The following is a 17,195-nucleotide window of genomic DNA, read 5'->3' as shown; positions in this document are numbered from 1 at the left end:
TTGAATATTGAGTCATCTGGTCTACTAGAGAGTATAGACCTGGAATATATGTATATTTCAATCCCACGTGACGGGTCTGGTTGCTGTCACATACTATTTAAAAAAAATAATTTAAAAAAAAAGGTACTTATTTTGAAGCACATAACAGATTCATTTTTTTTTTCCAATCAAATATTTTTATTGATTTTATAGCATTTTATAGTAAACAATACAATACAATAGGAAAAACCCCTCCCCGACCCTCCCGCAATCCCACCCTCCCCAGCCCAATCTTGCAGCCATTATAATAAACATTATAAATTAGAGTTCAAGGGACCATCTTTCACGTCTTCTTATTGATCACGAAACGTCCATGAAAGCAAAAGTAAGTCCTTCACTGGGCTCCCCATATCCCATCATCACAGCATACAGTACCCTCACATACATTCACTACAGCTTACCATAGTAATACTGTGCAGAATGACATCATTCTAAAGTTCCCAATTTTCAAAAATCTACTCTCCCGTTACACTTAAAATATTAAACTAAGACATCATAATGATCTATCCACAAAGACCATATTTTATTACATTTTTTATTGTTCCCTCTTTTCTGATACACATAGCTTTCTAGTTTAACTAGTATATGTAGTTTGTTTATCAGTTGCGACAAGAGTGGAGGATCAGGAGCAATCCAATGGAAAGCTATCAACTTCCTGGCTTGGTATAATATATTCTCAGGATAGCCAGCCTCGATTCACTAGTGACGGGGATATCTCCCATATGACCTAATATATATACCAAAGGGGATAAATCAATCTGCACATGATATACAGTGTTGATTAATTCCCGAACATCCATCCAGTAGCGCCGAAGTCTCGGGCAATTCCACATCATGTGAACCAGGTCCGCATTATGAGCTCCACATCGTGGACAGGTATCATCTGACCGATACCCCATTCTAAACAGCAAAGCCGGTGTCCTGTATACCCTATGTAATAGAAAGAGTTGAGAGACTCTATGAGCCTCGCTTACTGCCACATTTGGAAAACTTTCTACTACATCTTTCCACTGCTCTACTGACAAACCGGGAATATCTTGCTTCCATTTGTCATACAATTTTAACGGTTGACATTTGTGGATCGCTTCCATGAGGCTCAGATAGTGAAGTGTAATTACCCCTTTCGTCGTCCCTCTAGAAGAAGTAAGATCTAGCATAATATGCTTTCCAGCGGGAATTATTTCCTCCTGCTTCCCCTGCGCCTGAATAGCATGTCTAACTTGTAAGTAAACGTAAAAGAGAGAGTTAGGTAACTCCTATTCCTGCTGTAGTACTGCAAAACTCTTAAGGGACTTTTCTGTGTATAGCTTATACATTCGGTCAAGACCATATCGGTCCCAGGCCTTGGCAGTCGGAACCTTATCCAATTCCTTATAGGCATAATTCGGCCATATCGGGGTAAAGTTCGTGTATCCACAAATTCCTGCTATATTCCTAGCTTTCCACCATACCTTATGTATAACACGCAGAAGGCTATATTGTCCTCCCATTTTGTCAAAAGTACAGTCCTCCAGAGCTGCCATTATACATCTACCACCAATAAGATGTTGCACAATCCTTCCTACTGTGTTAACAGTGTCACTTTCACCCCAACCTCTAATATGTTGTAATTCGGCCGCTAAGTAATATGTCCAGGGATCTGCGACACCCAACCCTCCCTGGGTCTTGGATCTACATAAAGTAGCAAGCTTTATGCGTGGAATCCCTTTCTTCCAAATAAGGTCACGGAATATCGCATTAACAGTGTGGAAGATTTTAAGTGGTATCCAAGTCGGTGCATTATGAAGGATATACAAAAATTGCGGCATAGGGATCATTTTTAAAAGATTAGTGCGACCAATTAAAGTCAAGGGTAATTTAGACCACACCTGAACCTTTTTCCTAAACTTATCTAGGAGTGGCAGTATATTAAGGTTAGCAAATTCGTTAATTTGCGCTGATACTTGAATGCCTAAGTATTTAAATGTTGATACCACCTGCAAACCTGCTGTATGGCAGGAGTCGATCTCTAGATTTGGAGACAGTGCCATAATCACAGACTTAGACCAATTAATGGATAAGCCTGATAATTTCCCAAAATCGTTAATGATCGACCTGGCCGCAGGAAGGGATGAACGCCAGCTCTCCAGAAATAGTAATAAATCGTCGGCATAGAGAGCGACCTTTTCAGTCAGTGTGCCATACACCATACCTTTCACCTCACTTGCCTTTCTTAGGGCAGCAGCTAACGGTTCCACCGCCACTGCAAATAGCAGTGGCGATAAGGGACATCCCTGCCTAGTCCCCCTATATAATCTAAAGGAGGCCGATAATTTCCCATTCACCTGAATCCTGGCAGTAGGACAAGCATACAGTAGCCTAATCCATTGTATGAATCCTGCCCCGACCCCCATAGCCTTAAGTACCGATATTAAGTAGAGCCATTCCACACATAACAGATTAATTTTATCTCTGCTTTAGTTTTTGCTTACTCCTAATTTTTCCTTTTTTGATGCCCGCTACTACCACCAGCTCAGGGGGGCAGCTATGCGGACCCCCCTGTGTCCCTACATATGCTAATCTCTTCCTGGGCTTGTAGGAAGATACCACTGTGTTCCCCGACTCCCATCCCTGGTGGAATGACTAAATCCTTTTTTGGACTCGCTATATCGACAATGTCTTTCTCATCTGGACTGGAATGAAGAACCAGTTTATGGATTTTATCACCTCAATTAGTGGTAAGGATATAGTTCTCTCTTTTACGTGGGAAGTACATTCTGATTCAATTACATTCCTCAACACGGAAGTCCGAAAACAAGGGGACAAATTGGACAGTGTTTCGGAAACCCATGGCAACAAATGGCCTTCTACCACACGCTGGCCCTTTAAAAGAGGGATCCCTAGTATCACACAGTTCACAGAAACTGCTTTGATGCTGAGGGGTTTCATACAGAAGCCAGGAAGCTATACAAAAAGTTTTCGCAGAGTGAATACCCGCACTCTATTCTGCATGAAATGTTTCAAAGTCCACAGACACAGAATAGGAGTGGTGACTAACTTATCCCCAAAAAACCCTCTCAGACGGATGCAAAGCATGTTGCCGTCACCAATAATAATACCTCCTCTGTTACTAATCTGATCTACAGTATTGGGATTTTGTCACCTGCAAAACGAAAGGGGTTGTGTATTTGTGTCAGTGCCGTAACTATATTGACAAAAGTTGTCGCGAGTTTAGACAGAGAATTAGTGAACACGTCAACAACGTGATAAAAAAGAACAACCTCTGTATCTAATACATGATGAATGTCACAATGGAAACCTATGGGTTTTGAGATTTTACATCCATCCCCAAGACAAGGCGACAGATCCTTTAGAAAGAAACCCAGTGCATCTACATCTACTTTAAATCCCAGTCGCCGAGGGGTCTGAACAACAGACTTCACTTGTTATCTTTAGCCTCTAATTGTCATCAATTATTATTTATTTTTAGTGTTTGTTATTAGCTCAGAATTTCTCTTTCCTGATAGCCCTCTAGCCTCCAGTATCTCTGACCAATAGTGACGCTAGCCTCATTGACGTGTGAAACATCATATCTATTGTAATTATTTAGTGCTACTGCCGCTATATGGCAGGCAGTCACTTTCTGGGCTTCCATTTATCCATCACGATCACTATAGTGTTGATGGAACCTTATACGTCACTTCAGTGTCTGTTTTTTGGGATATAGAACGATATGCATACATTTCTTGTTTTTTTATTTGGACCAGATTTAATAATGTGTTCAGTGCCGCCCCTAGTTCCCCATTTATTCTGTCTGATCCTGTATGCATATCTATTAATGAAGACTAGCCATGTTGCATAGAGCACTGGTTGATGGCGTTCCTTTCTGATTATATTACCCAGCACACTGCTTTCAGCATATTGTTTAGCGTTGCCTAGTATCCTACCATGTGACCATCACCTTACAATGATTCCCTGTCAAGTGACAAACACCCGGGTCATGACGCTGGCATTTGCAATATTGACAGACGCTTAGCGTGCGCCGTGGATCACGTGACTAAGATGTCATTGTAACCTGGTCATGTGGCCAGGAGGTGTGATGACGTCAGTACACCTGTGCATGCCACAATCTTGCGGGCATTTAAAGAGTGATGCTTGACTTCGAGCATCACAAAAAATAAGGCCCCAGGAATAGACGGCATCCCGTTTGAAGTGTATGTTCAATATGAAGAAATATTAACCCCCAAATTACTGACAATGTGGGAGGACTCGAGGAAGGCAGGGAAGCTGCCAGTAGGCTGAGAGAAGCCCTATTTAAATAGATTCTAAAACCGGGGATAGACCCGGCCCTTCTGGACTCATATCGTCCCATTTCACTAATTAATACCGATAACAAAATTCTGGACAGGATTCTGGCAGCTAGACTTAGAAGTGTGGTCTCGGGACTTGATCAGACGGGATTCATGTCGGGCAAAACTACAACCGATAATATTATGCGTTACTTTGTGAACACCCAGCTTGAACCCACGAACTGTGGCGAACGCCTAATTGTAACCATAGATGCCTCAAAGGCATTTGATACTGTAGAATGGCCCTTTTTGATTACAACATTGAAGCAAATGGGTTTTGGTGACAATTTTATATCATAGGTAAGGATGTTATATACTGAAATCAGTACGGTAAACATGCCGGTCCTAAGATAAACTGGTCTAAATTGATCCTCTGAACAATTTTATACCAGGAGCATTGGAAATTAAGAAGAGCAACGAACCCGTTAAATATCTGGGCATTCAAATAACCCCAAATCCTAAGGATTATGTTCAGCTGAATGTGACTCCCAAAATTCAAGAAATTAGGAAGAAAATAGATGTTTGGAAAAGATTATATGTTTCGATGGCAGGTCGGATCTCCTTAGTGAAAATGTGCTTATTACCTTCCCTGAACTATATTCTGTGGAATGCACTGGCAATAATCCCTAAAAAGAGATTTAAAATAATAGCCAGTCTTTTAATGGACTTGATATGGCGAGTGAAAAAACAAAGGATAAAATAACAAATATTGTATATCCATGAGAGGGAGGGGGGACTATCAGTTTATATTTTATTTCCGGCCATATAAAAAATATGATAACGTGGAGTAACACGCAAAGATACAAGTCTATGATGGTAGGGATTAATGCAAGGCAGAAGAATTGTACTATCTTTCAGCTCATAGAAGCGGGTGTTTGAGCTGATGGAAAATGTTTCCACTATCTGACCAGTGGAAACCTGTTGCTGGTCAGATATAAGAACAAGAGGGAAGTCCTTGTACTGTCCACAATTCACGGTAACAGCATCACCCCTGTCCCTGTGCGAGGTACCGCGGCAACAGTCCTCAAGCCCGATTGTATCGTTGACTACAATCTGTACATGGGAGGAGTTAATCTCTCTGATCAAGTCCTCAAGCCATATAACACCATGCGCAAAACCCGGGCATGGTAAAAAAAAAGTTGTGGTCTACTTGTTATAGGTTACTTGTACAACTCTTTTGTGCTGTCCCGGAGCGCTAGCAACACAGGGAAATTCCTGCAGTTCTATGAGGCAGTCCTCAAGGTCCTGATCTTTTCTGACCGGGAAAGAACAGGCCAGAGTACCTCGGGAACTGGAGGCACCCGGATCGTCCCTGGCCAACACTTTCCAGGTGTGGCCCCCATACTGGAAAGAAGGGACGGTCCCCAAAAAAGTGCAGTGTGTGTCACAGGAGGGGGATACGGAAGGACACCACCACTCAGTGTGACACGTGCTCTGATCATCCGGGCCTCTGCATTGACTGTTGCTTCAGGGAGTACAACACTTCCATGGAGTACTAAATTTATAATCCCCTTCCCCAATTTTAATTCTATTTAGCCACTGACAATCGCCCAGAAAAACAAAAACAAAAAAAAGCTATGGCTCTCATGACCTAACCCCTCAGATGAACACAGTCAAAAAAATAAAATAAAAACGGTGTAAAAAAAAGTTTTGTTTTTTTTTTGTTTTTTGTTTTTTACACCGTTTTTATTTTATTTTTGACTGTGTTCATCTGAGGGGTTAGGTCGTGTTATTTTTATAGAGCAGATTCTTACGGACGCGGCAATACCCAATATGTCTACTTTTTAACATTTATTTAGGTTTTAGACTATAAAAAAACAAACACATTTTAGTATCTCCATAGTCTGAGAGTCAGTTATTTTTTTTGTTTTTAGCCTATTGTCTTAAGTAGGGGCTCATTTTTTGCCGGATGAGAGGACAGCTTTATTGGCACTATTTTGGGGTGCATATGACTTTTCAATCGCTTGCTATTACACTTTTTGTGATGTAAGGTGACAAAAAATTGAATTTTTTTTGTCACCTTACATCACAAAAAGTGTAATAGCAAGCGATTGAAAAGTCATATGCACCCCAAAATAGTGCCAATAAAGCTGTCCTCTCATCCCGCAAAAAATGAGCCCCTACTTAGGACAATAGGCTAAAAACTAAAAAAAAAAATGACTCAGACTATGGAGATACTAAAATAAAAAAAGCTAAATAAATTAAAAAAAAGTAGACATATTAGGTATTGCCACATCCGTACGAATCTGCTCTATAAAAATAACACATGACCTAACCCCTCAAATGAACAGTAAAAAAAAATAAAAAATCGGTGCCAAAACAGCAATTTTTCACCAAATTTTCAGTTTTAATCCATTTTTTCCCCGTTAGCAGAGCAAGGGTTAACAGTCAAACAAAACTCTATTCATTGCCCAGCTTCTGTAGTTTTCAAAAACACCCCATATGTGGTCGTAAAATGCTGTATGGCCAAACGGCAGGGCGCAGAAGGAAAGGAGCGCCGTATGGTTTTTGGAACGCAGATTTTTTCTGGACTGTTTTTTTTTTTTTTTTACACCATGTCCCATTTGAAGCCCCCTAATGCACCCCTAGAGTAGAAACTCCATGAAAGTGACCCCGTCTAAGAAACTACACCCCTCAAGGTATTCAAAACTGATTTTACAAACTTTTATTAAAGTTTAAAAATTATAAATTTCAATTTTTTGTAACCTTGCCTCACAAAAATGTAATATAGAGCAACCAAAAATCATATTTACCTTAAATATAGTCCCAACTAAACTGCCACCTTATCCCGTAGTTTCCAAAATGGGGTAACTTTTATGGAGTTTCTACTCTAGGGGTGCATCAGGGGGGCTTCAAATGGGACATGGTGTAAATAAACCAGTCCAGCAAAATCTGCCTTCCAGAAACCATATGGTGTTCCTTTCCTTCTGCGCCCTGCCGTGTGCCCGTACAGTAGTTTACGACCACATATGAGGTGTTTCTATAAACTACAAAATCAGGGCAATAAATATGGAGTTTAGTTTGGATGTTAACCCTTGCTTTGTTACTGGAAAAAATGGATTAAAATGAAAAATTTGCCCAAAAATTTTAATTTTCAAATTTCATCTCCATTTGCCAATAACTCTTGTGGAACACCTAAAGGGTTAACAAAGTTTTTGTAAAATCAGTTTTGAATACCTTGAGGGGTGTAGTTTCCAAAATGGGGTCATTTTTGGGTGTTTTCTATTATGCAAGTCTCACAAAGTGACTTCAGACCTGAACTGGTCCTTAAAAAGTGGGTTTTGGAAAATGTCAGAAAAATTTCAAGATTTGCTTCTAAACTTCTAAGTCTTGTAACGTCCCCAAAAAATAAAATGGCATTTCCAAAATGATCCAAACATGAAGTAGACATATGGGGAATGTAAATTAATAACTATTTTTGGAGGTATTACTATCTGTTATAGTAGAGAAATTGAAACTTTGAAATTTGCAAATTTTTCAAAATTTTTAGTAAATTTAGTATTTTTTTTATAAATAAAAATGAATTTTATGACTCCATTTTACCAGTGTCATGAAGTACAACATGTGACGAAAAACAATCTCAGAATGGCCTGGATAAGTAAAAGCGTTTTAAAGTTATTCACACATGAAGTGACACTGGTCAGATTTGCAAAAAATGGCCTAGTCCTTAAGGTGAAAATGAGCCCGGTCCTTAATGGGTTAAGATTTGCTTCTAAACTTCTAAGCCTTCTGACGTCCCAAAAAAATAAAATGTCATTTTCAAAATGATCCAAACATGAAGTAGAAATATGGGGATTGTAAAGTAATAACTATTTTTGGAAGTATTACTTTCTACTATAAAAGTAGAAGAATTGAAATTTGGAAATGTGCTGATTTTTCAAAATTTCTGGTAAATTCGTTTTGTTTTGTTTTTTAATAAAAAAATAAAAATGATTTTTTTTTCTCTTAATTTTACCACTGTCATGAAGTACATTATGTGATTAGGAAACTATCTCAGAATGGCCTGGATAAGTAAAACGTTTTGAAGTTATTACCACATAAAGTGACATGTCAGATTTGCTAAAAAATGGCCTGGTCCTTAAGGTGGAAAATGGCAGGGTCCTTAAGGGGTTAACCAAGGAGAGGTAAGGGTGGACATATAAATGACTGCATGATAACAGTGGAAATGGTAACTAACAGGTCGCACATTGCTTAAACAGTTGTTCAGACCTCTGGAGGATGAAGTACTGATACTCCACATTGTGTTATTTGCAGGGCAAATTATTTCCAGTTCTCCAGTAAAGGAAACAATGGAACACCAATTGCGTCTCAAAACATGAAAGAAATCTGCAATGAACAGGTCACAGATCGTCCCTCCCTACCAGAAAGTTCTGTCCAGGACATATCCTGTGATCAGGAGGCCATGGAAACAGAACCTTGTCAGGAAGAAACTCAACATGATGCAGAGAGAGAGAGGAAAAAGACACCTGCTCAATCTCCCACCCCACAATCTGACTCGGAGGAACATTTATCTTTGGGTTGTAGAAGCAAAGAAGTTCAGACTGTGAATGTGGAAGAACCTAAAACTGCAGTTGTGTCCTCTTCAACCCAAACAGACATCGTGCCGAACCCAGCATCTAAGGTTGGTGAAGGATCTGGTCTACAAAGTCTGAAGGTATTGAAAGAGAATGAAAAATCGGAAACCACACAAAAACAAGGAGAGCGAGATGACACTGATTCTGTGCACAGTCAGGTAACACACATTGTACTACTCAACATGGAAATACATGGTCTGTCAGCCTTGTCTGATGTAGCTTTTCAAAGGGAACCTGTCGCCATGAAAATGCAAAGTAGTCTGCAGCATGGGAACCCCAAAAAATCGGGGGGGGGGGGGGGGGACAGCATTTTTGCTCGCCGGGTATATTCTTATTCAGTAAACTGCGAGTTGTTTATATCGTTAAATTTTAAGTGTGTGTGTGTGTGTGTGTGTGAAAACCCCCCACTTATAGTTCTGAAGACTCAGGGGTGCTGGCTGGCTTGGCCGGGCAGAAGGAGTGTGGGAGACTGAGGCCTTTTTCTCCAAGCTGCTCCGGATCAGTGCTCTGGGCAGCTGGGCTCCGGGCTGGAAGTGGGCACAATAAGAAAAAAATATTTTTTATTACACCTCAGGTCAGACCACCAATCAGACCCCCAATGTTAATCAGACCTCAGCTAACAGCCCCAATAAGATCCCCAATGTTAATAAGACCTCAGATCACACCTCAGCTCAGACCCCAATATGAATGACCCCCAATCAGACCTCAGATAAGAGCCCCATGCCTCTCACCAGCCCCCCCAGTGCCTCTCATCAGCCCCCCGCAGTGCCTCTCATCAGCCCCCCTTCCCCAGTGCCTCTCATCAGCCAGTAATAACAGCCCCCCAATCATGTGCTAGTAATAACAGGGCCCCCCCCCCCCCCCATTATGTGCCAGTAAAACTAAGTATTGTATACATTTAAAAATTAACACTTATACTTACCTCTTTGGAGCGATGCGATGCAGTCCTCTTCCGGCCTGTGTCCTGACTCCAGCGCTGTACGGCTCAGGCGGCACGATGACGTCATCGCGCCGCCTACGCCGGCCTCTGATAGGCTGCCAGCCTAGTAGTGCCGGCAGCCTATCAGAGGAACAGGAAAGGGACACATTGCCCCGCTGCCGCTGGGGGGGATTTGACCATACCTGTCCCCCCTGCATTATTTCCTGGGGGGATCCATCCCCCCCGCTTCCTACGCCCATGGTCTGCAGGTAGAAATATAATAACAGATGTTACAGATCATGGGCACGTAGTGAATTTGAGTATATCAAGGGGAAAAGTAAACGTGCTTCTAAAATTACCTTTATTAATATCTTAAGGGTAACAGGGCAACAAAATACCCTAATAATAACCCAAAAATGTGACAGAAGGGCTCTCGCCTAACAAAACAGTTTGAAGACAGATATACTAACAGGGATTGTACAGGTAATGATGAGCATATCTAGGGTAGCAAAGGCTGAAAAAAACAGGTAGATGAGAAATCTATCCCTGTTCAGCCCTAGGAGTAATCTCTGCCCAGGGATGCCCCCTGATGGTGGTCGCACCCTGTCCCCGTGCCTAAAGCCTGAAAAAAGCCCTGTTAAAACCCTACATTAGTGTACACATCTGATGTGTACATACTATTTTGAGTAGAAAAGCTATTAAAATATATAGATGACATAGAATATAACTACACCGATGCGGTTCATCAAGGGGTGGCCAGTATAAGTATTTGTAGGGATAATACAGTAGATAAAGATAGGATACTTAGCTCCCTGAAGTCACTTGTGGGGTTAAGATATACGGCAGACCATGTCAGCGGATGCAAACGCTGGCATGGAAAACCCACAGCACCTCGCACGCCAATGTTTGGGGAGCTATTGGGTTGTTTCAATACTCAAATTTTGATTCGCTTTCGATACCATTAAAAAGTATTGCGATACTCTATACCATTCGATACGACGCGAAAAAAATAAAACGCCAAAAAAAGCTGCGTGCATTCCGCATTTTATGGAACGTCCGGCCCATAATAGAATAGTTCTATCCTATTTTTGGGGGTGACAAAAAAAAAGGAAAAGCAAATTGCGCAGTTCTTATTTTCTTTTTTTTTTCTTTTACAGTGTTCACCGCATAAGGGAGATTTTTTAAAAATATTTTTGACTTTTTGGATGTGGCGATATGTAATATTTTATTTATTGTTTAAATATTTTATATGTAAAATTGGGAAAGGGGGTGATTTATACTATTTTGGTGTATTTTTAATATTTTTTTTACTGTTTATTTAATAACTATTTGCCCCTTAGGGGTAGAACCTGGGATCTTTTAATCCATTGTCTATTCACCCTGATTAGATCTCTATTAGGGTGAATAGAATCTTACACTGTCCCTGTGCTCTGTGCACACAGCAGCAGGGAGCTGACTATGGCAGCCAGGGTTTCAGTAGCGTCCTGGCTGCCATGGTAACCAATCGGAGCCCCAGGATTACATTGCTGGGGCTCCGATCACAACTGCCACTAATGAGGAGGTGAGCGGACTCTGTGGCCACTGCCACCAACAATGATAATTAACGTTTAATATACAAATATTGCCGGCACCCGACCTCTGACAGGGAGCTGCGATCAGTGGCAGTTAACCCCCTCAGGTGCGGCACCTGAGGGGTTAATTGCCGCGTATCGCAACACCCTGTCAGAGGCCGGGTGTCGGCAATGTGTCTCTGCCACCGGCTGTATTTGTAATGTATTAAACGTTAGTTATCATTGGTGGCGCAGTGGCCACAGCCCCTCTCCTCCTCTTCGCCTCTCATTGGTGGCAGCAGCAGCACAGGGGGAGGGAGAGACTGCTTCCTTCTCCCCGTGCTGCTGAGGGAACATTGAAATCGAACATGAAATTGTGGGGTTACATTAAAATATAACTTTTAATAGTCAATCATAAAATAATAGGCCCATAGATAGTTGCCAAGTTAAAACATGCATGCATCAGTGATCACACACCACCGAATAGTGAAGGTATAGGCAAATGTAGGATGTACACAAATGCTAGGAGGGTGAGTTAGAAAAACAGGGATATAAATCAAGAGGGGGACAGATGCTGGGTCTCTTTCCCTATATCTCCCTATGTTCTAACTCAAATTGGAACCCTCACTGTATGTCCCTGGGTGTCCCTTAATTGCAGTGGCGATGACTGCCCAGCTTCGTCAGGGAAAAAGCACACACCAAGGGTACACACATCAAGTATCTAAACAAACTTGTCCCGACGCGTTTCAGTGGCACTCAGCCAAATCATCAGGGGACAGATGTATCCACAAATCATAGTAGTGGCCAGGCAATTCAAAAGTACAAGTCGCTTTCTGGTTCAATAAAGCAACCAAGCAAGGAAAGTAGCGATATTAGATTGCTTTCAGCAAATACTTAGCCCTCCATGCATCGGTGTCCATGGCCCGGCTACGCTCCTATCCTGTGTGTGGCAGTGACGGAAGTAAATGCCCGTGCTGGCGTTCTTTAAGCCGGTGTGGGTTTAGTGTAGGTCCGCCCACCAGGTCACATGACCCGTCATGCAGGCAGTGACGTAATTAGTCACATGTTCCCCGCGTCACAGAAACAAACCTGGTTGATCCTGCCAGTAGCATATGCTTGTCTCAAAGGTTAAGCCATGCACGTGTAAGTACACATGGCCGGTACAGTGAAACTTCGAATGGCTCATTAAATCAGTTATGGTTCCTTTGATCACTCCTGCTTGGTCTTAAGACTTCTGGAATTTACACTTACTTGTAACTACTTCCTGTTAGGTGGCGCCTTTTACCACCAGCTCAGGGGCACCGCGATGGGGAGCCCATGTGCCCCATTGTATGCAAATTTGTTCCTGGGCTGGTGGGAAAGGACCACTTTCTTTGGAGACCCACTGGTGCATGTGACTGTGAATGTGGTCACATGGGTCAGATTTATTGATGACATCTTTTTGATATGGAAGGGGCATGCTGAGGAATTGGTACAGTTTGTGAATATTTTAAACATCAATGATATTGGATTGAAATTTACATCTGAGATTAAAAAGGACACACACCCATTCCTGGATATTGCCATCACGAGAGGTGACTGGGGGGAATTACTAACAAAAACCTGTAGGAAACCGACTGCCACCAATATTTTGTTAAATTGGGATAGCCATCACCCTCTTGCCCTAAAGAGGGGTATCCCTACTGGGCAATATCTGCGGATGAGGAAGAATTGCTCTACTTTGAGCGACTATAAACAGCAAGCAGGTGACCTACGGGATAGATTTCGGGATAAAGGGTATCCCGAATCTACCTTTAAAACAAGCATATCAGAGAGCCCGCTCAAAAAATCGAACTGAGCTCCTTCACCCTAAAAAAGAACAAACTGTAGCCAACCTCATATGCCTGATAGGCAGTTATGATGGTGCCACAAAAGAAGTGAGGAACGTGATATCTAAACACTGGGGAATCCTACAGTTGGATCCTGACATCAAACAAATTATTGCAGAAGCCCCACAGATCACCTACCGTAGAGGTCGTAGTTTACGGGACCGTCTAGTCCACAGCCATTTCAGTGGAATCAATGACAGAACAGGAACGTGGCTAAAACCGTTGGTGGGTTGTTTTCACTGTAGTGGCTGTTTTGCATGTCCCTTTATCACCAGGGGCTGTGAATTTAGTAGTAATTTAACGGGCAAGATTTACACCATTAGGTGTTTCCTTAACTGTCGTTCAAAAGGAGTCATCGAGATCCTGTCAATGTGGCCTTGAATACGTGGGCAAAACCACTCGGGAACTTCGGAGACGGGTTGGGGAGCACCTTGGTGACATGAGACATGGCAGGGATACTCCTCTAGCCAAACACATTGAATTGAGCCACAATGGTGACTTTTCAGGAATTACATTTATGGCCATTGAACTGATTTCTCTCCCCCCCCCCCCCTCAAGAGAGGAGGGGATTGGGACAGAAAAATACTACAAAGGGAGGTATGGTGGCTATTCGAACTAAAAGCTGCACAACCAAGGGGCCTCAATGGGCAGCTATCATTTGGTTTCTACATTGAAGAAACAAGGTCGTCCCGGTGTTAATTCAAGTCCTTACAATTAGCAGCAAAAACATCCTTTAGGTTATATGAGGCAAATTTTCCGCATGTATTTCTGAGGACATATGAGGATAAAATCCCTCACTTCCCCCATAAAAAGGATGTAGGTGCACCTTGGGCTTAATTTTGCCCTGGTTTAACTTAACATTACTCCTACCTCCTGATCTGGGGGAGGTTTCTTTTCATTTCATTTTGGTTGGGGCTCACTAATGCATCGTCATGGATAACTGTAAGTTTGAACATCTGCTTTTGTCTGTCGGAACGAGCTTTACTGTACATAATTTTCTTCACTGGTATACTGCCTGTGTAACCTGCCGTTTCAATACCCTGGTTACATCTTCTCTGACAACTTAGAAGTGACACACCCATTCATTAATAGATGAGATCATGTGTGGAGGATGTAGGGAGTTTTGAGTAAGCCCATCTCTATATCTCCCATTTCACCACAGTTCCGCCCCCTTGCGCTGTCCGGCCTGTCTCCTCTCCATCTGACTGTGGGGGGCAGGCACGGGCAGCGCAGACACACCTCCTGTTCAGGTTCCGATCACATGGTTTTCTTCCGTGACGCGGGGAACATGTGACTAATTACGTCACTGCCCGCATGACGGGTCATGTGACCTGGTGAGCGGACCTACACTAAACCCGCGCCAGCTTAAAGAACGCCAGCACGGGCATTTACTTCAGTCACTGCCACACACAGGATAGGAGCGTAGCCGGGCCATGGACACCGATGCATGGAGGGCTAAGTATTTGCTGAAAGCGATCTAATATTGCTACTTTCTTTGCTTGGTTGCTTTATTGAACCAGGGAGCGACTTGTACTTTTGAATTGCCTGGCCACTACTATGATTTGTGGATACATCTGTCCCCTGATGATTTGGCTGAGTGCCATTGAAACGCGTCGGGTCAAGTTTGTTTAGATACTTGATGTGTGTACCCTTGGTGTGTGCTTTTTCCCTGACGAAGCTGGGCAGTCATCGCCACTGCAATTAAGGGACACCCAGGGACATACAGTGAGGGTTCCAATTTGAATTAGAACATAGGGAGATATAGGGAAAGAGACCCTCTTGATTTATATCCCTGTTTTTCTAACTCGCCCTCCTAGCATTTGTGTACATCCTACATTTGCCTATACCTTCACTATTCGGTGGTGTGTGATCACTGATGCATGCATGTTTTAACTTGGCAACGATCTATGGGCCTATTATTTTATGATTGACTATTTTAAGGTAACCCCACAATTTCATGTTAAATTTTCATTGTTTATGGGTGCCATAATTTGACAAAATTATTGACTAGTGTACATTCCGGTTATGTGAACATTTCTGAGGGAACATGGCCACGCTGAGAGCAGCGCGCCCATGTTCTCTGATACTGGGCTGTGCAGTAGCACAGCCTAGTATCGATTAAAAGGCAAATACCGGTATCGTATCGATACCGGGACAAAAGTATGGACTGGGTATCGAAAGTTCGATAACTGAAACAACCCTACTCCACAGTGCCCGCCCCTTTAACAGTGACCTCCACAGTGCCCGCCCCTTTAACAGTGACCTTCACAGTGCCCGCCCCTTTAACAGTGACCTCCACAGTGCCCGCCCCTTTAACAGTGACCTCCACAGTGCCCGCCCCTTTAACAGTGACCTCCACAGTGCCCGCCCCTTTAACAGTGACCTCCACAGTGCCCGCCCCTTTAACAGTGACCTCCACAGTGCCCGCCCCTTTAACAGTGACCTCCACAGTGCCCGCCCCTTTAATAGTGACCTCCACAGTGCCCGCCCCTTTAACAGTGACCTCCACAGTGCCCGCCCCTTTAACAGTGACCTCCACAGTGCCCGCCCCTTTAACAGTGACCTCCACAGTGCCCGCCCCTTTAACAGTGACCTCCACAGTGCCCGCCCCTTTAACAGTGACCTCCACAGTGCCCGCCCCTTTAACAGTGACCTCCACAGTGCCCGCCCCTTTAACAGTGACCTCCACAGTGCCCGCCCCTTTAACAGTGACCTCCACAGTGCCCGCCCCTTTAACAGTGACCTCCACAGTGCCCGCCCCTTTAAGGCTCCCATGCCCCCTTAACAGTGACCTCCACAGTGCCCGCCCCTTTAAGGCTCCCATGCCCCCTTAACAGTGACCTCCACAGTGCCCGCCCCTTTAAGGCTCCCATGCCCCCTTAACAGTGACCTCCACAGTGCCCGCCCCTTTAAGGCTCCCATGCCCCCTTAACAGTGACCTCCACAGTGCCCGCCCCTTTAAGGCTCCCATGCCCCCTTAACAGTGACCTCCACAGTGCCCGCCCCTTTAAGGCTCCCATGCCCCCTTAACAGTGACCTCCACAGTGCCCGCCCCTTTAAGGCTAGGGATACATGACGACATGTGTTGCGTGACATTTTGTTGTACCAATGTAGCGCAACAATTTTTATAATGATAGACTATGGCGTTGCACTGAGACACGACAGTCGCAAAAATCCAAGATGGATGCATGTTGCAGCGTAGTTGTGCCCTATGTGTCTTGCAACTTATCGTTGTGTAGCCCTAGCCTATAGCTGACCTACAGCAGTGAAGAAAAATAGCTGGGTTGTTATGGAAACCTGGAGTAAAACTGTGTGTATGTGGAGACTAAGGGCCTGCAAGCTTCTATTGGCTCATAAGGGACATGTGACCGTGTGTATGGCAGTTGGGATTTGAAGATAAAGACTTGCAGGCTTGTATTGGCTAATGCAGGTCATTTTTGGGGAATATCTCAGGAACGGTATGTCCTAGAGAGCTGAGACCCGGTCTAAAACCTGAGACACCTGATGTACCTGTGTGCCAAATTTGGTGAAGATCGGTCCAATCGTTTGGTTGCACATAAAGAACAGACAGACGTCCAGACAGACATTTAGTTTTATATATATAACTGATATACCTGCTCATTCTGGGCTTTGCAATCAAGGAGGCGGTCCTATCAGTGATTGACAGTCTTCCCTCTATGACTGCATACAGAGATTGCGGTCAGTCACTGATAGGACCACTTATAAGGGGAAGGAGACTGGAGAGCCAATGGCAGGTAGGGACAGGGACGAGCCTTTATAGCCTCGTGGATGACGCTAGGGAGGCCCGCCCCCCTGTCATTGGCTGCTTTTTCCAAACCCCCCCTTCCCCCTATTCCTTGTGAGGGACCTGGCATCAGAAAAAAACATTAAATATAATCCACGTCTTCTATCTATTG

The 17,195-nt window shown here is 43.4% G+C and overlaps 1 protein-coding gene across 2 annotated transcripts in view; it reads left to right on the top strand.

The window, feature by feature from the left end:
* TP53BP1 (tumor protein p53 binding protein 1) overlaps positions 1-17,195 on the top strand; it is a 130,181-nt gene that overhangs the window by 83,102 nt on the left and 29,884 nt on the right. For both annotated transcript variants that reach the window (XM_040414085.1, XM_040414084.1), the window contains one exon: positions 8,622-9,099. In XM_040414085.1, coding sequence (XP_040270019.1) covers positions 8,622-9,099 — 478 coding nt within the window. The remainder of the gene's footprint in view (positions 1-8,621; positions 9,100-17,195) is intronic.

This window comes from Bufo bufo, chromosome 1 (genome assembly GCF_905171765.1).
Source record: "Bufo bufo chromosome 1, aBufBuf1.1, whole genome shotgun sequence".
NCBI classification, from domain to species: Eukaryota; Metazoa; Chordata; class Amphibia; order Anura; family Bufonidae; genus Bufo; species Bufo bufo.
The sequence above is the reverse complement of the archived record's forward strand: the minus strand, read 5'-3'. Positions and strand labels throughout refer to the sequence as shown.